The 20,636-nt window shown below is 39.5% G+C and overlaps 1 protein-coding gene across 1 annotated transcript; it reads right to left on the reverse strand.

The window, feature by feature from the left end:
• Positions 1-10,254: 10,254 nt before the first annotated feature.
• RB195_009660 (uncharacterized protein) lies at positions 10,255-15,109 on the reverse strand (the record flags this gene model as incomplete). The annotated part of the gene is made up of 3 exons (XM_064190306.1): positions 10,255-10,285; positions 10,377-10,470; positions 15,031-15,109. The coding sequence occupies 3 exons, from the start codon at positions 15,107-15,109 to the stop codon at positions 10,255-10,257; spliced, it is 204 nt and encodes a 67-aa protein (XP_064047889.1).
• Positions 15,110-20,636: the final 5,527 nt, after the last annotated feature.

The following is a 20,636-nucleotide window of genomic DNA, read 5'->3' on the forward strand; positions in this document are numbered from 1 at the left end:
TATTATTTGAGTCAGCCTTTTCAGTTGGCGAAAGTTCGTCTGACAAGTGACGGCTTTTAAAATGAAGGCCATAGGAGCGAATGGTCAAGAACTAGAAGAGATTCACCTGAAAAAGGAGGAATTTACGTGGAATGGATTGTTCGTGGATTTCTACTTATTTGTCGTATACACTGTACAGTTTTTAAAGTATGATCGTTTCTGACAGTAACGATAAATATGCGTGATTGAAAATTCTAAATTCCGACGCCAGCTTCATGAATGTTAAGAAGATCAATCACAATTCGTTTTTTGTTTCATTTTTTTCAGAAAACGTTGGATGTTTCTCCAGAGACAGTGAAAGTGACAATCAATGGACGTGTACGTAGGTTTCCCCGCTGTTCAACGGAGTCCTCGCGCTATTTCCTCATCTTCAGTTTACCAGTCACTCCAAGTTCAAAGTTTCTCCGCAGTTCGCATGAAATTCCAGCCAGTTGAGGATTAGTAGGGCACATGTTCGACTATTAACGAACCTTCACATACAAATAACTGCTGAATATGGATTGAGTTCCACGAGCTCCAGGAAACGTTTTGGACCCTCACTATGTGATTTTTGAGTAATAACCAGCAAATAGTAGCGCTATAGGAATCCTCCTGAATAGTTTAACAGAAACAACAAAAAAGTGAACAGAAATTGTTACTATCATTAATATTATTATTATTGTTTATTGCGGCATTACTATTTTTATCCTTGTACTTTGGTGGGCAACATCTTATGCAAAAAGCGTGAACTTGAAAGTTTTTGAGCGTGAGAGTATCTATGTAGTGCGTTCTGTGAAACAGAAGCAAAATGTCTTCGATTTTCATCGGTGTTCCGGTCCATATCCGCTCCATTCTCCTCGTATAGCAATATTCCCAGCCTTGTCAACCTTCGGACCTATTCCATTTGTTAGGGAAACACTCGTATAACTCGTCTTCAATTGCGCGATACGGAGGTTCTGGGAAAGGGCACAATCCTCAGCCTATAGAACGCACACAGTTTTATGAAAGATGGGAGATCTGGTGTTTTCCATGTTTCCACCACATCGTAGTTTTGAAAAGATAGAAAAGACATGGCATTTGAGATCGGACAACTGCATATCGCTCGACGGTTACATAACTGACAGTTGAAATGAATCCAATAACGTTTGAAAACGTAAATAAGACGAGTAAATTCTATTTATTATATGCCGAGAATATCAGAAATTTAGTATCCGGCTTACTCATGAGTCCTTTGACGTCATGGTAAAAGCGAAAATACATGAATACACCAAAGATAAGGGTGGATCTTTCAACAAAGGATTACTGAAAAGATCCTTCGGGAATACGTATGTATATGTATTGAAATTAAATAATTGCTTAGACAAAATTCAGTGGAGCAGTACTACGCACCTTTATGCTGGAGACTTTTGGAGAACAGAAAAGCTCATTAGAATCCAAAGATAAAGAACCACCGAATCCAAAGACCTAAATCACACCTTTTAATCTCTTTTGAACACCGAAGGTTTTTTTTTAAACGAAGAAATCCCAAGGAATCTAGGAAGACTTAAATTCAGAAGTCTTATCTCGAGAAACTGGAAACGGTTTGATTGCCCCGCATTTGGTGGCTGTTCAAATGAAGCAGCCATTGCGTGTTGTTAGCGCAACGAAGGTGAAGGTTTTCACTTCAGCAGCCCATGTTGCTTAAAGGTAGCGTATCCCGAAATTGACGTAGTGCGGAAATCCTAGGGAACCCGTAGAGTTCGGAATGTAGATTACAGAACCTAGCGTGGTACTGCTCAACTTCCCCTAATCACCGTAAAAAAAAGGCGTAGAATACGGCGTTCCCTCCTACGAGGTAAGAATAAGGGACCTACCCCGTGCACGCGCCGCGTCCATGAGCGAGCGGTTGAAGACCAACGATTCATCTTCACCAGCCTATTCACATAAAACTAATGAATAGGCTGCTGAGGGGTCAGAACGTGCACAAGGGGACGTGTTCTATTCTACCTCGTAGGAGCGCGCCAGTTCTTAGTTCTTACCGCACTAGTTCTTACGGTGATTAGGGAAGGTTGAGTGGAGCCACGTTGGGTTCCGTTATCTACAATCCGAAGTCTACGGGTTCCTTACTACGTAGTAGGTCAATTTCGTATCCTGCCTTTGAAAAATACAACTGTCAAGTACTTACTATATACGTATCATGAGGACAGCCTAAAACGAAGCCTTGATTCTAAAGAACCAAACCGATCAATTCAAATTATGAATATTTTGAAATGCAAACCACTTTGTTTCGTAATGGAAAAATTTTCTAGAGAGCAACACATAGTTCCGACAAATGCTGGAGTAAGAGAAATTGTTATCTTGTTCCGAAAATTTCCACAAAAAAAAACAGCAAAAATTAAAGGCTAAGTAAGGGGGTCCTCCGAGTCGCTGGACGTCATTTTTCACTGACGCAAAACCTATCGCAGTGGTTCATTTCGGAGTTGAAATTTATGGGGAATGAGTGAAGTTGGACTGACAGATGATAGCGGTGCGTGGATCCCTGGGGAGATGGCGATACTGAGGTCGAGTTTCTTACAACAATAAAGAGACAATCCCAAATGCGTTAACATTTACATGCAAAAACGTCAAATATTTACAATACCAAAAAAAAAACGTCGACTCTGTATTAGAATAATTTCACTTAATACAGACTTCTACACCGAGCAATTTCGAGGAGAGAGTGGATAGACTTAATGATTGTTTAGTAGAGAATCCATAAAGTCCTTATCATAATCATTTGAACACGTAACTGATTGAAATCTCAAGAGTTCCATAACCAATTTCAAGATCTATTAGATTTTATATGTTCTGGAGTTAATAGATAAAAAGTGCACTCATTTAACAAATAAAAAAAACAATAAAGACCGATTTAAGGGGCTGCTTGGGAACCAAATAGAGTCAATTGAGAAGAGTTTCCATGAGTGAAACAATCTAGCAGAGAATTCTTTAGATGAGTGAAACAAAACTGTTTTTCTGTAGTAATTTGTTCCTTATTTTTTTGGGAAAGCTTCACATATTTGCTGAAAACGAAGTCATTTAGTATTGGGCATCCGTATGTTTGATCGTTGTCACAAAGAACACCTTCGTTCCTGCTCAGTAACAAACAACCAACAACTCTGACTTAAAAAAAAATAAAATTTGTATTTTTTTCCTTTCAACTAATCCTATTCATGTGTGTCAGTGCCTCAAACACGCATAAATGAGCTTGTTGCATGTCTAAAAATTATATCTAGGTAGGTTCTACTGATAACAAATTTGGTGCCGATTTTTCAAAAATTGTTCCGAGACGGATCAAGGTTTTATAATTTTTTCTATTTTTGTGCGACATTAGTGTTTTTAATGAACAAGTAAATAAAATAAATATCTCGAGAGCATTCAAACTGCAAGGATTCCTCCCTTACGGTAAGAAGAATGTAGAACGTAGAGGCCGCTCAAAACAAATGGAGTCAAGTCAATAGTTTTTTTAAAGTCTAAGTACCTTAAGAGAAGGTGAATGAAAAGAAAATAGTGCTCGTATAGGCGTTGTTGTGCGCGAATGATGCGAGTGACCTCGATTGTCGTCGTCATATCGCCACGCTCTGCTGATGAGCAGAGTGTTTTGGCGGTTTCACCACAAACCTCCGCGACCATCTGAGGACGTCGAGAGATGCCGCTCATGAGATCCGCACCCATCCGATTACACGGTCAAATTGTGGACGCTCCAAAATTCGTAAAGACAAGGATATTCCTCTCAAATAAGGAGTCTGTAGAGAGCTGTAAATACTGCAAAGAAAATAGCAATTTTTAGAATTTTTGTAATTTTTTGCAACTTGTAGAGCTCTGCGATGCGACTGCACAGAAAAGAGGATTACTTTAATATATTTCATTTTAGAGTCTTTTTGAAATTCTCGTCTATGGTAGTGAAAACAGAAGTCATACAAAGGTCATATGTATCGTTTTGTCGAATGTGCAGTTGTAGGTTTCCTGCACATTTTTAAACCTTATTGTTTAGTCGGAAGAAAAGAGAAAAGAATTGAGTTTCTCGTAAAAATAAATTCATACAGGGTCAACAAAACAAGAAACCCCTACTAGTTGCAAATCCAGAATTCTACTGATAAGTTTGCAAGAAACTTTTGCATTGTAAAGATGGAACAAACTTCACGCAAAACCAAAGGAATCGATTCCATAAAACGTTCTCACGCTAAATCTTATGCTAGTTATATGCCGAACATGTCTCCCTAAACGTAACTCCTAAATATTCACTTGAAACCCATTTCCCAAAGTGTGGTTTTACAACTTGAAACTTCCTAGGGTTTCAAATTACCATAGTTCATATGGTCTTCAAGAAGGACACCTGCTTATGCACATAATTAATGCTGCTTTTAATTTAAGAACAAATAATACGCAAATTTGGAAGAAGAGCACACAATTCAAAAGTAAAACCTACTCTCCTTTTTATTGTTGGTAAAAACATATAGGAGAGACAAGTTTACAAATGGAATATTGCTTAGAGAAAACATTGCATTATTATTTTTTCACCGTAATTCAATAACAGTAACAGATCCACTTATTTGTTTGTTATAATCATCGAGCAGAAGCGGCGAGCAAAGCGCGTGAACAAAAAGGCAAAATGCAAAAAAAAATACAATAAATAATGAACACTGGAGCTCAGTGAAGAAGAAAAGAGAAAAATATTTTGGAAATTTAATAGAATTTTGTTTGCCTGATGTTGCTTTCTGATAAAATCTAGGTATTAGTTTTTCTGTGCCCATTTGTTTTGAATGCGAATATATTGATTTATATTGATTCCAAACTTTATGAGAGTTAACCAGAGGTTTTTTAAGAGATGACCTAATGTTCATATGACAGTAGTCTAATGCAGTAGAAGAATAGAAAAAATAGATTAGTATATACTATTAGTATACATGTTTTATTTTTACCAAAGGTAGCACCCCACGAATCTGAGGTGGTGCAGATTTCTGGTGGATTATTCGTATACGGGATCATAGATTAAGGAGAGGGGGTGATTCCGTCCATTTCTTCTTAATTGTCGTAAAAAACGGCCCGGGAGATACGGCTTCGGGTGTTCTGGCGCACTATTTTCCACAAGGAGTTCGACTGGAGCGCGCCAGCCTCGTGCGGCGCCGCATCTTCCGGGCCGTTTTTTACGGCAATTAGCAAGAAATGGACGGAATCACCCATTTCTCCATAATCTACTATCCCTTATAAGAATACTCCCCCAGAAATCTGCACCACCTCAGATTCGTGGAGTGATGCCTTTAATGCTGTTGGGCACGAGTTGCTTGCTTACATTGCCTGACGCGGTTCCCCGCATCTTCGCTGAGGTGTGTCGTCCTTAAACATGGCTTTGCCCTGCTCCCTTCTTGATTTACAGGAAGTACGAGAATCTCCAGTTCGAGAATCCCTGACAGCAAAACGAAAGAGATTCAAAAAATCCTTGCTTGGAATTTGATTTATTTGGCTTGGGCTTAGGCGGAGTGCCAAACGACGGCACCATTTACAGTATCTAGGTAACGTTCGCCATACAACTACAACTGTCCGGTGCTATATACTATGTATATTCTGGGCTATTTCTCAGTTTGGTTTTCTATGGACATGCATTATTTTTCGCGCGATTTGCATCGACCCACTCATGAACGGCTTGGTGTTATCCCACACTGGACCTAGTTTCTATATTTGTTGATCTCAGCGATGTCAATGGGGTTCCTCTATGATCTCAGCAGAATTAGTCAAACAGGTCGATAGTAAAATAGCTCAAAATGACAGTGATTTTGAAGAGGTTCAATGTGCTCCTGTAGACCAGTTAAATCACTAAAAGGTGGCATTCTCCCAGAAGAAATTACAACATGCACACTAAAAGTTATTGCTGTGTGGCAAACTCTGCAAATTTATCATTATTGGAGCGAAGAAACAATGAAGTGATCTCTTCCTCGGGCAGAACAGTGTCAAATACATTGGCTGTAAATATGAATTGAAGTCTACTTCTGAATAATGCAGCTATCCATAGATTCTTTACACTGTTGGAAATATAGGATAGTCAAAAAGACATGAAACAAGGTGCAGTTGCGAAAGATAGCGGCTGGAATTGAAGTCGGACCATCGCGAGATGCAGCAATGAACGGTGGTAGCATAGGTCCTCACTCGATCCTAACCGCTACGTTCCACCGCTCCGCTTCGAGCGCAACCGCTTACCCAACTGCACCGTGCTTCGTGTCGTTTTGACACGATTGTAGCTTTTAATATCAGTTAGGAAGGTATTGGAGCTGAAAATCGTTAACGTTGTTAATCCGTGAAGAAAACTAGGGATGTAACTTTACTGAAGAGTTTCAGGGGGGTTCACAAACGGAGCAAACGCCTTTTTCGTGAAGCAGGTAACGTTATCATCCTCATAGCCGATCTCTTTGATCTATTATGAACCTCAAATCGATATCCTCTATTCCGAGTAGAAGGTACTTTCCACAGCAAACAAAATATTTTTCTCGCTCACGTATGCGACACGAAATCCATATTTTTCTCGGAAGTCTTAGTTGTTCGTTGGCTGAGCACGACGACGTGCTTACCGCGTCACGCTTCTTTGTAGGCACAGAAGAGAGGGTTGGCTTACTTGAAGGCATCACTCCACGGAACGACCCCGTGTAAGCATAAACCACCCCAGCTTCGTGGGGTGATGCCTTCAAGCCAGTATGCATGTCGCTCTGAAATAGCTAAAATATAACTCCTGATTCTCGAATGCAATCCTACACAACATTGAATAATAAAATAATTTTTGATTAAACGTTCTCTCTTCTCTTAGCGCGATGTCTCTGCTAAGCAGTTACTATATGCTTATGTATTAGTGGCCGCATCCAGCGCCACTTACGGCAAATGCTGTTGGGTAAATACGAGTGAACGCCCAAGTACTAGTTGCGATAGTGAATACTTTTCGAATCCCATGAACTCATTTGTAGGTGTATTGATGATCTTCGACCTTCTAAACCTTTATGACGTACATTGTGCAGTTTAATACTGCCAGAAATGAGTGCTTCCACAAGTTGACGTACGGCTCCATATATCGAGTATCATGATCATGATCATGATATATAATAACAGGCTTATTCTGTCACGTGTGTCTGTCTGTGTGTGTGTCAGTCACGAAATTCAAAAAGGGGGGTGTGACGGGTCCACCGGCGTCGGATTGGTGTTCCGGCGCCAGAAAGCTATAAAATGGGGTGCGACGGGTCCGCCGGCGTCGGTACTCTGTGCCGGCCAGACCCAGATATATAAAATGGTGTAAGACGGATCCACCGGCGTCGAAATGGTGCGAAACTTCGTGTGCAAGACGCAAAAAATAGATAGTCGCAGCCGTTTCATATCCGTGGCGACTGGGCGCTTTGCTTTTCACCCTAAAAGTTGCGACTCCTCCACGTGTCCTTCTTCGTTCGCCTGGGGAATGGACGGAAAGTGCAACATAGCGTGGGTGAGAGAGCAAATTAAGGCATCCGTGCGATGGCGCACTACTTCATTCTCGTTCGCCTCAACTTGGTAGCATGCCGTTCTCAGAAAGTGGAAACCCGCATGCAAACGGCTGCTTAAATAGTAGCAAGATGTTTATGTGATCTGACGTGGAACGTTATCTTTATCAGTAGGATGATCTCTTTCACGTCATTTTATGCCAGAACATCATTATTTGATAACTGTTTGTAGAAAACAGGAGGAAAACCCATATTTAGCGCGATACTTCTAAATTTTCTCTGTAATATATTGATAAGGAGTGTTTGAAGCTGAAGTTCGAATGTTCTCCAAGTGTAGAAATGACGCGTTCAGAAAGAAGACTATGAAATCTTTCGCTTTTAGCTTTAATTTTCGTTGATCAGTGAAGGCGAGCGAAGCAAACACCACAGAAAGTCTGAAGTCCTGCTTTAGCTGGACCCTCAGACTGGTATAGTATATATAACGTGAGCCATCAGCAGAGTCAAGTCGAAGTTTTGCTTGCATTGTAAACGTTTGAGCGTGCGTTGGCAGACAACTAATAAGAAACTCATTCAACTCAATTTACGTTGCAGTGTCCATTCATCGATTACGTAAATCAATCGTTTTATGTTCAGAGTTATATTCTCTGGGAGATTTGTAGATAACGTCGAGGGAATGTACGAATTGAAAACACGAACGCGTATTTAAAAAAAACCCTCGCGTCTGACAGTATAGGTCGCTTCGCTTTGTTCGTTTGAGTTTAAAATATTTTTTTTTTTTTTTTTTTATATATTTTTATATATATATATATATATATATATATATATATATATATATATATATATATATATATATATATATATATAAATATATAGTATAATATAAATATATATATATATAATATAATATAATAACGCGCTTAGTCAGTGTGTATATATGTGTGTGTTTTTATGTGTGTCACGAAAAAAAAAACTCCATAATGATGCAACCGCTGAGGTGCCGAACTATCGCCCTGCACCTGATAGGTGAGCACTCTACCTCATCACCATTGTCCAGTGCCAAGCAGAAATGTCTGTGGTCTTTGATAAGGCAAGTTAGTTTCCCTCATATGCTAGTGAGGGTAAATAAACTTATATGTGAATGTATAGTTCCAAATCTGCAAACTATCATGCTGTATAATAACGAGCTTATTCTGTCACGTGTGCGTCTGTGTATGTGTGTGTCTCAGTCAAAAAATCCCAAAAAGAGAGGGAGACGGATACCATGGCGTCGGTTTGGTGCGCTGGAGCCCCAACGCGGTAATATTGGGTGGGACGTGAGACGGGTCCTACGGCGTCGAATTCGTGCCCCGGAGCCAGATAGCTGTAAAATGGGGTCTGACGGATCCCACCCCATTTTACAGCTTATGTTTTCAATTCGTACATTCCCTCGACGTTATCTACAAATCTTCCAGAGAATGTAACTCTGAACATAAACGATTGATATACATAATCGATGAATAGACAGTGCAACGTAAATTGAGTTGAATGAGTTTCTTATTAGTCGCCTGCCGACGCACGCTCAAACGTTTACAATGGCAATGATAAGCAAAACTTCGACTTGACTCTTCTGATGGCTCACTACTATATACTCGTACGTCAACTTGTGGATGCACTCATTTCTGGCAGTATTAAATTGCACAATATACGCCATAAGGGCTTAAAAGCTCGAAGATCATGGTAGTGGCGCCTAGGGGTACATGCGTCTCTCCACACCGCACTAGAGCACCCCTTACCCACCACATTAAAATAGCTGCATTCTCTTCTGATTGTTTTATTGGTATACGCTTTTTCAGCGTGATCGCATTGAGTGCCCAGTCATGATTGACGATAGAGCGAGCAATGCAATACAGTGTCTCTATCTAACAACTTGCGCATTCGCTGTGGAAGGGACTCTTCTATACTTGCGAAATACGGGACTTAACAACTGAATGAGTTAGAGCTAGACGCGGAACTTAACAACTAAATGAGCTAGAGATAGTGTTACTAATGAAATTTTATCTCAAAATATACAATATGCACAATCCTCGATGAAACACACACTACACTTTACTTACTGCACACGCAAACTTGAAGTGCGCACACGCACAGAATATGACAACTTGAAATACTCGAAAGTATGTTCAAACGTGAGCACTTAGATAAATTATACTTAGTGCTCAGACGCTAAGGTAAAAAACGAAGCCACCATCGTCCGTAATCGACCATCGTCAATCGTCAATCGTGAGTGGCCGAAGTTGCCTCATTGATATATATCGGCTAAGATCTGATTATCCGCGCAATCGCAACATTCTCGCCGTTGTATGGGGAGCAGGGATCAACCACTCGATCGTAGTACAACATTCAGTACTGAGCATGAAATGGCAATACTGAATAATGCAAATCCACACTTCTAGAAACACAAATAGATAACGACAGCAACTAGAACAATTACAACAGAGCAATAATAATCATATTTCTTCGGTCGATGATGTCCACATTCGCTATGTTAGGACACACAACATCGGAATAGACCCAAAAACCTTTCGTTCCTTTCGTGGCAGCATTCGATAAGGAACGTGTACTTTTTCTTCTGCTTTCAACCTGTCTAAAATATACTTGACACGACGTTTCGCTTGTTTCAGCTAAAACTTTTTGCCACAACTGGCCGAGCTAAAGCGGCAGGCGTTGAGACACGAATTTAATGTAATGGATGTTGAGGATGAGGAATTTGTACCACGTGGTTAACGCTTTAATCAGTCCTCTCCTCCTGATGCTGGCACCTAAAAACGTTGTAATACGACAACTATCAACGAACAATTGTAGTATAACGCAGAAAAAGATTGCGTCGTCCATGGTGACCATTTCACAAACCTTATAAGAGGATGTTGTAGCTTGCTAGTTGACAGCTGATGGTATTTGAGTGGTGGATGTTTCTTGGATTTTCTGTTTGTTTCTTTGTGGATATCTGTTTTATCCGCTTATCCACAATACTGTAGTACCCAAGAGCACATCTTCGTCTTGCTCTCATCGCAACTGACATGAAACGGCACACATAGTGCATGTATATTGCACGTCCCTTATTCTCAATCTCTATGCTTGATGCTCCTTCCACAGGTATTATCTACGTTCGCAAAGTCACTGTCACTGATTACGATCAGTCACATATGTGAATATGCATTTAAAAGAAATATCGTTAGAAAAGACGTGACACGATCTGTGCGTCTTCGTAGTTACGCAGCTCACCATAGCTGAGTTCAGGTATGCCCCATATCGTCCGAACAAGGGATGATCTTGAGTACGTAATTCCCTCCAAAACGCTCTTTATTCCTGACCTCCACAGGTATTCTCTACTATACGAAATAAAGACGTAGAGACATAAGTATCTTGTAATGTTTTAATCGCTTGCTATGTGGAATTACAGATCAATTCGGGTAACAAAACCTTTATACGACAAAAGCTAGTTAAAAAATTATATATGGTAACAATAGAAAATGCAAGTGGGAATAACATGCGAGGTTACCGTAATAGAGTGAAATACTGAATAATACACTCCTAATCCTGTCCTATAGTGAGCATAAATATCGTGCCTAAATATATTTCATATACAGATAAGAATGAGAAAACGCGAAAAAAGGCACATGGTGAGCAAGAGAAGTGATGAGTAACACTAAAATGATAGACTGTTTTGTGGAATTGTGCGCAGCTTATATATCGTCTTCTGATAGCAGAGGAATTCACAGATGTTCTGCCGAATTGTGCAAAAACATACAGAAATTTCACATATGTCATGCGGAGCTGTGCAAAGGACATCTGTCAAATGAAAATATGGCCCTAAGATGATTTACGTTCCACAGAAGCGCGTTGAATGCTCAAGATACTGAATCAACATTAACAGTTCAGTTCAGTATAAGCATCACCTAACGTAAAAATTCTTACTTATAGTGCAGTAGTGCATAGCTCTGTTAGTGAAAATCCTAAATCTTTAGTGTGTATGCAAGTTATACGATAAAACAAAGAAAAAAGGAAAAAAAAGCAAATAACGGGACAAAGTATTGAAATACGTCGCTCAGTGTAACAGCCTAATAACGGTGTGGCAGAAAGGTAGATTCAATATAGGTAAAACGAGCCCATCACTTAAAAGGGAAAACAAAATAATGAAATACTTCACTCAATATAACGGTGTAGTGCCGCTGCAACGATCCTTTCCTTTATATACGATCCAGCAGTAAAACTGTTTCTTGAGCTCGGATGGACATCTCAAACTTGGAGAAGTGAAATGTCGGCAGTGACACCGTGTGTGTCGGCGGTGACACCGTGTGTGTCGACAGTGACACACGCGGCGTCATCGCCACAGTTGTCACTTTCCAGGTTCGAATCATTGCGATCCGCTTTTTTGCTTCGAGCGAATATGGAGAAAATGACGTGAAAAAGCGATCCATGGTGTTTTTCGGCGGTTCCGAACACTTTTGTGTTTTTGGGTTGACGTTCGGAAAAGAAAAAGTGAAATGTCACTGGTGACACATGAAGCCGGGTTTTCGACAAGTGTCTTACCGAAGTGCGAAAGATCACATCGGAAAAATGCTTTATTCGTTCGTACTAGCAGCGTTGTAATGGAAATGTGGTATTCCTTGGAGATCCTGCCAAGAAGAGAATAGAAATTTTCCGCTTTGTGTAGCTCCATAATAAATACGAATAACAACCCTGGTTAAATGTCACGCGCAAAACTAGCTATGGTGATTAAATCACATGACCAAAGCACCAATAATTGAGATATAAGTCGCTAAGGCTTAAATCGTACGTACCATAGAGAGACAGTATAGATAGTAGCAAAGGAAAGCAGATTTCAAGTGAATATTATGGGAGCATATCAATAAGTGACCCACGATTCAGAGTATAAGTAATCATCTGAGAATGAATACACGGTTAAATGAAGAATATAAGAGTGGATGGATAGAATGATGATAAATGCAGAAACTCAAAGGTTTGAAATCAATGCATTAAGAAAGTTTTACCGCAACCAGCCGCGCTCAAGCGAGAAGAAAGGAATGACTGTAGCAGCATCTGAAGTCTAAGCGCCGCGCAGCAGAAGTTCCCACCACTGATCCTCCTATCAATGCCCACCATCTCCAAACAATTGCTACAGAATCCTATTGATTGCTGTAACCAACACGATTTCAAGTTACAAGTAATCCACGAGAATAAAGTGAGAACTAATGATGGTTAAGGGCGACTTTGTCGTCATGGTGCTCGTTTTCCTCCGTATAGAGTGCCACGCGGGTTTGGTCGCCGTTACAATAAGTTGGAGTATCCTCAAACTTGGGTTATTAAACCTTCGTTATAACTAGCAATAACATACGTGACGTTAATAATAACAGTACTTCGTGTACGAAAGGCAACTACGAATTTGGACTCGTGGCTCAAGCACAGAAGAGAGTGATAATTAAGAGAGTAATTGAGCAAATACAAGTGAAAGGAGTCGAGGGTTTTCATCACAGCAGAAATAACCAATGGTACGACTGGCGGAGACGAATTGGGGCTCCGTGGCCTGAGCGTATAGGAGAGTGATGAGAAAGTTCGGGAGTTTGTGCTACAGTACGAGTGAGTAATGATAAGAAGAGCGATCACGTTGGGATCCTCTGGTGCTCGGCCCTAGGCGGCGGAGCGCATATATATATATATATATATATATATATATATATATATATATATCGTGAATAAATCAGTAACAATGGAGAGGAAACCAGTTCAGTAACAGTTATGCTCATTAACGTATGTTCACTACCTTTATGGACACACTGGACATAAAACTTACGAAATAACGACAAGATATACAACAATATAGGACAATATACGACAAGAACGCGAAAAGAAGCAACAATAACAATGTAACAAGTGACAACGATTACCGTTGTCGACCCTAAAACAGCGCAAAACAGAGGCTGATGAACAGAACAGGTGAATCTCACTTCTTCGTGCCCTAAGAATATGTAATATTGGAATAGCGGTCAGGCTAGTAGTAGTAGTAATAGAGGAATAAGGAAACGATAGAATAGCCCACGCATGATAATAGCAGACCACGTTGAAATTTCGAAAACGCCGCAACGCGTGCGCACGTAAGCGCGGTGGACTACAATAGCGCTGTTTCAGGCTTGAAACATTTTGTATGCGTTTTGGGGAACGAATGAACTCCAGAAAACACATACGAAGCCTGAACACTCAAAAATGCGTAATCAGTTGCTGAGAATGACAATCAAACCACGAAGCAGTTTGTTTAGACCCTTTCGCAATTTTTTTTTTGAAATCATCCAGAAACTATAGCATAACTAATAGAAGGATGTCTGAATTCTACTTCCCTTTTTACGAGTTACTTTTTGTCAGGACTTCGAGTGTAGTGGAAATGTAAATTATTTTATTTTATTAGTTTTGAGTCAATCGTGTGCTTCAAGTGATTGCGTATTTTTCGTATGCAATACAAATGTTGCGAGCCTGTTCAACAGATGTGATGATGGGGAGGATACAGGAGATATGAAAATGTTTCTCGTTGTTGATTTCTTCCTTAATTGGTTTGATGTCCCAGAATCCGGTTGCATTCTTGTCCTGCAGTCCACAAAAAACGAAATTTAAATAGAAAAAGGGTTCTTGTTCGTCAGCCTCACATTTTACAAAGTTCTCACTATACACTCTACACTGTTTTGATAAAGAGACAAACTTCTAGACTACTACTTGCGTGTGAAATTCTTCAAATAATCGCACAGCCCCGCAGATGATTTATTTGTGGTTCTTTCACTTTTTATACAGGATGATGCCACAATAACTGCTGTTACGATCAGTCAAGATTACTGTTTGGTAAATACTTCAAATTTTTACAGTAGTTTTTTCACTACGAAAGGGCGTAGTTCTGCTTGTATTCACCACGAACTCAGGGCTTCGAAAGCTAGCAAATCCGGTATGAAGTGTCCATTTCCACTTGCACACAAGAAAGAAGTGTGGAGATTGATCGAGTAATGCTGTTACGTCAAAATTCCTCATCGCAGCTTTCTTAAGAAGACCAAAGTGTAGCACTTGACGAACATCTCGAGAAGAAGTTTGTCTCTTAAGGCAAATACGTATGCTGCTATAGATGTTTTACACTAAGGTGTGTGCCTACTTAGAAGACATAGAAGTCTTCTTTAATAGACATCCATCAGTTCCGCTATCATTATAAATATAAATATATATGTATAGGATCCGTGTTATTATCTTAAGAGCTCACTCAACGGTTCCTTTTTTTTGGGCAAATGACAAAAACAAAAGAAACCAAAATAAATGGTTCTGTTGCAGAGAAATTGGAACAAAGCAAAGCTGTGAACTAAAAGGACACATTGTAAGACCGTTGGATGAAGAGAGTGGGTGGAAATATGTAGTTTTGACTTTGACTTCGATAACATCCTTTCGTCTTTTGTCACCAACGAATTTCATCGAAAGTGCACCGCTGGCCGCTTTCACATTCAATAGTCCTTCCCACCACGAATCACGTCCGTCCTACCTTTGAAGATGCTAAGTTCCTGCGGTTTTTTTGTTCTCCGAAGTGCCCTTTGTCCACCAAGCATCTCATCGGAGGACATGATCGCATTGAAATATGAGAAATAAAGAAAGCAGTCTTTGTGGTCAGAGAAGTGTTCAGTCTTTTATCACTCTTTATCTCTTTTTATCACTTTTTCAATGAATCTAAGCCATACTGGTTATCTCAACGCTTCTACATATATTTGTCTCTTTTTACTGAATATTCATACAGGGTATTGTCTATGTATTTAATTCATTCGAATTCTTTTTCAAAAAAATCCCATTCATTGTCACAAGCAAAACGTAGGGTACACGCTTTGTATTAGTTTATACATATATGGATCAGTAAAAACTCCTGATATTTAACTGAGAGAAGAAGAGAAAATTACCAACGAACTGCAGTCGAAGTTTAAAACAGCCATGTCAAAATCAAACAGCGGCGTTTTTCGCCAAGCGCAATTTTGTCCTTTTACTACTTTACCACCCTAGTGTCTTCGATATATGGTGGATCTCAGCATCAGTACAACTAATTTTAAGGGTTGGTTCTGTATATTTTATTCCTAAGCAATTTTGTTATAACATTATGAAGCGCTTATTGATTAATGACCGTAAGAACAGAAAATCTTATGTTTCTCTACGCGTTACGCATACTAATTCCAAAAAAGATCAACAATACCAAGGTATTATCGAAATATATTAGCGCTTATTATGACAATTTCTTTCCAGCCAGTCATTACAAGAGATATAACTATTGTAACATTTCTGCAGTTTTATGCAAATGCTAAATTAAAGAAAAGAAAAAATAAAGAAAAAAAAACATCTAATCGAGGACATTGCTACTTTTTTCATTCTTTTGCACTTTACTCACACTATTTAAGTGGATTAATACAGCTTCACATAATATGCATCTTGCGAAGTTTGCCTGAACCGCTGAAGCATTTTAATTGAAAACTGTCGCCATTTACACCGCTTCACGTTATTTTATACTTGTCTTTTTCTATTTCCCTGAGTGAAAGCTAAGCTGAGCTTGGAGAAAACTATTATTGTCGCAGATTATTATATATTACTAACTGCTTTCTCTCGCATTTGTCGAGAGTTTCTTATATATGCAGTTCACATAGAATCCTATGTGAACTGCATATATAAGAAACTACCTATTTTTCTCCCAACTTCTTTTTATCTCCTTTTTCAACCTTATCCACTTCCATTGCATCTTTAAAATCCAGACATCGCTTAGCGTAATCCAGATTTTGTGTAACATCCGTAAACCTCGTAAGAACTCTATTCAAAGATGTTATGATTTTTCTCCGTGCGCATAGGAGCAAGTGTGTACTGCGCCCTGGACTACTCGCGTTGATTTTGCTCCTTGGAGCCAGTTTCTTTTTCGGGCAGCAAGCAAAATCTCGTTAGAGTTGATGGACCTGTTGGTTAGTTGGATTTCAACCGACGATCATACACCGCCCCTAAAAAATCCCCCGCACGACATAAGTTCATCGCATTGAATTGAATGGTAGGTAGGCTATGTTGTCAGTGAAATCGGACGTAATGCTGTTTTTTTTCTAGACTGTTGAAAAAAAAAACTGTTGAAACTTTTCTTTTTGGGCATCGCTTAAATTTTCTATCTTGGTTCTGAACTCCTCAACTTGGTTTTGGATCTCGACCGCTTCCATAAGTAAACGAAAATTCCATTACTCATTTTTTGCCTTTCGCCGCCAGTCTTGCGCGACACATCTCAAAGACCACTTCATTGCAAACAACATTCTCATGTCAACGTCGTGGATTTATCTTAGTTTGTTTGTTTGCTCGGAAGAAAGGTTTTTATAGCACTTTGAGAATCAATGTTACCACCAAAACATCTTGTTTCCTTTTTTTTAAATATTGAGCTCTGTTACACTACGCCTTAGAATCTTACTCGGGAAATACAGAGATTTTGTAAAGAACGTTTCGGTTGTAAAAACCTTTTTAAACTGTGTATTCCTGAATTACTGTTTAAAGATTTACAATAGTATTTAATTACAGCTCTATCTGTACACCTACTCTACTCTCATAGATCTCGTGACACTAGTTTATTTTGTTTTACTCTCAAATCTAATTATTTCAGCGAATCCAACGCTGCTGCGCTCCTTAGGGAGAAACAAGGTTGTGCGACTTTAGGAGTCGCGGGAGTTCGGGAACGTATGGATTAGCGGATTACTGCTAACCTGAAGGGAGTTAAACAGAAAGCAATTTTCCTGCCATTTTATTTTCTTCAACAATCTTCTCAATAAACTGCTTATGCGTATCTCTTCGCCAGCACAGGTGCCTTTGCCAAGGCTGAGCATCAGGATTTTATTTCTTGGTGCGCCTCCCCTAACCCCAGAGTAGCTACATTTTCAACATCGTCTTGATGAGCACGTGACTTCGGTAGAACCTGCGCTTACTTGACGTGAAGATAGAAAATTGTGCTGCTCATGTAACAAGGAACGAAGAAAACCTCATCAAACTAGAACTGATCGGAAAATGTATTCGATTTCGTCTTAATCTCTCTCACTTTAAAAGTTCAGATTTCCACTCAGCAGCTACTTTTAAGTACTTGAATTATTTCTCGCCCAACTCAACGATTTTTCAAGCGGCACCATCTTCTTTTCCTCTATCACACCCGAACTTTGGCTGCGCGCCTCCGAAAAGAATTCCCGCTTCCTCACACAAAACGTGCTTCATGCGGATGGGCAACTATGAAGCATTGCCCCTGTTGCAAACTTATTTTATTTTACTGATCTACCATAGCATTTTGGCCAAGTCATGTGTGCGGTTTGAAAGCCCTTTTTCTGTTCTCCAAAACCTTCGTGATCGTTTTTTCAATTCTCACAATTTGATTTCAATTTTAGAACTGAAACTTTAATGCCAAGTTTAAGGAATACAGCATTTTCGACATTTAAATTCACGAATCTGGGTGGTGCGGATTTCAGGTGGGCAATACGCCTATGCGGGGTCAAAGATGAGGAGTGTGATTCCGTCCATTTCTTCCTCATTGCCGTAAAAAAACGGTCCAGAAAATGCGGTGCGTGCACAAGGGTCGCGCGCGGAATCACCCTCCTCCCCATAATCTACGGTCCCGTATAGGCATAACCCACCTGATACCCCCACCACCCCAGACTCTTGAGATGATGCCTTTAAACACCGCTCGCGCTCGAAAAGTTACTAAAGAGCTTCCGGATTTTGCTCTGTGTTTGGAGAATTTGTTCTATCCTCGAGTACTGCTAAAAATTGCTGCATGACCGATTAAAAATGACATATTTGTTCTTATGGGCTCTCTACACACCAGTAATTGGAGTTTGATGAAGATCAATTTAAGGCGAACAAAGAGAAGAGAACACCATCAAATCTTTTTCATACACTGAGCAAATACTTAGAACCGTTTCGGTAACTTCTTGACGTCCATCGAAACCGAAGAACACAAAGTTTCGAAACGTTGTTTTTTTGTGAACTTGGCATTTCATTTCTCAGCTTTAAAACTGAACCAGAATAAAACGACATGTAGAAGAGGTTTTTTCCATTCCCTGTTTCTATTTTTACTTTTCTTATTTTTAGATCTAATAGATTTCTATTTTCCGGGAGTCACGTGCCTCCCTCCTCAAAGTGGTTTAGTTAGAAGTAAAAGTGTTCGCGCTACGATGCACTCGTACGCGCTTCCCTATTGTCGGTTTCAGAATATCTGAGAGGAACAGTGGAATGAAAGCATGAGAAGTAGTTAGATTAACTTTATAGTTTGGCGCTGCTATGGATGGGTCACACTGTAGAATTCCTGTAAGGAGCCTTCTTGCACCAAGTAATCACTTTTCTACTGCATATTTCTACTGTATGTGTCAATAATTATGAATGTCATGAATATTATGAATTGTCATAAAATTGCCCTGGAATCGCCGCTTGAATTTCCCACGTTTTTTTTAAAGAAAAAATCTACATTCTCCATTTTCTTGTTGTATTCTTTTCAAGTTCCAGACATCCTTTTGAAATGTATCTATTTGAATGCAAACGTATCATCGGACATGCTTCTGTCTATTTCAACATATTCCAGTAAATTTTCTAAAGTCCCAAGAGTCTTCTCTGTTATAAAATGTACTTTTACGTCCTACAGCTTCTGTTTTTTTCCCCGTTTTCGGCCGCTCAGCTTCAATTGCATTCAAATATGCAGTTTTGCAGCGTTATGGCGTGTTTGAAATTCAATAATAATTTCTAGGAGACTGGCATATTAGTTATTTGATTTTTTGGAACGTTACAGTTCAAGAGTATTCATAATATTACTAACAAGAGCATAATCAGATCGCTAATAACGGAATAACAGAGTAGCACGCAACAGTTATTAGTTAGTTATGTGTAGAAGTCCACAAAACGTTTCCAGAAGTTTCAGCGACTGCAGTTTCGAATTCAGTGAAAATTTACATTAGTTTTGGAAATAAGCCCAGTCTTAAATCTGTTTCTTTATCGTCTATTGTTTTCTCGTTCCATGTTTTATACCAATGTGACCGAACATCTCTTACAGAACCCATCTGTTGTCGATATTGCACCTTTGTAAAAAGGGCATGCATTAACGTATTTTTCTTATTTTTCTTCCTAACCATACTAAAACAAAAATTCGTGCATTGTTCCAGTTCTAATTCCAGCAAAGTTGGCCTTTTTGCAAATATAAATGGAAGGACTTTAATACATATTTTGTGACATCGAATAACTTATTCCAAAAGATCTGGAGGGTACAGTTTGACTCAATAGAAACGAGATGGGCTTAGCTCTTTCTAATGGGTCCATTACAATGCTGCTGAATATTTCATGCGATTTGAAAGCTTATTAACAATTGTGCAAACAATAGCTGTCACCACATTAGCTGTTTCATATGTTTCACTTTTTTGGATGTAGCATAAGGAAAGAAATCCATCCTTGGCACACTTACTGCGCAATCCATTTTGCAACACACCAAAGGCACTACAAAATTGCATTTGTACATTACCCGTACCTAAATTGATGCTGCTTCGAAATATTGTCAGAAAATTGAATAAATTTCTTATCATTTGTGACTGTAATGAAGTGCAAAGGATAAATGCCTTGGGGTAATAATCCATTTAGGATCTGCAAAGCGTTTGACTGCAATTCGTTGAGGTTCTGCGAACGTGTCTTGGTCTATACAATGATTTCCGGGAACCAGTTGATGTATCGAGTTGGTGTTTTTTGTTTTCCTCCCAGAGAAATCTGGCACTTATTTATCCACACTGGAAGAGAGGTTTGGTTGGCTGTGTTTTGTACCATCGATGGTTCAGTCACAGTCGAACCTCTTACCGACAGCACCTTTCTAGCTGACCCTCTACACCCGCGCCTGTAGAGGCTCAACTAAAAAGGATCTGAAACATTATGCAGTTTCGTAAATGGCAGGTCCCGAAGCGGCACAGTGGAGCTAATGGCTGCGGTCGAACTGGAACCCATTTCCACTCACCTCCTCTAAGTCGAATCCGTTTCATTAGTTTCTTAATTTCCTTTTTTATCTCTTTCTTTTTCACCATGCAAGATCAGTACTTGTTGTCCTTTGGGGTCCGGGCGGAGCCACCGATGATCCCACTC

Source organism: Necator americanus, chromosome III (genome assembly GCF_031761385.1).
Source record: "Necator americanus strain Aroian chromosome III, whole genome shotgun sequence".
NCBI classification, from domain to species: domain Eukaryota; kingdom Metazoa; phylum Nematoda; class Chromadorea; order Rhabditida; family Ancylostomatidae; genus Necator; species Necator americanus.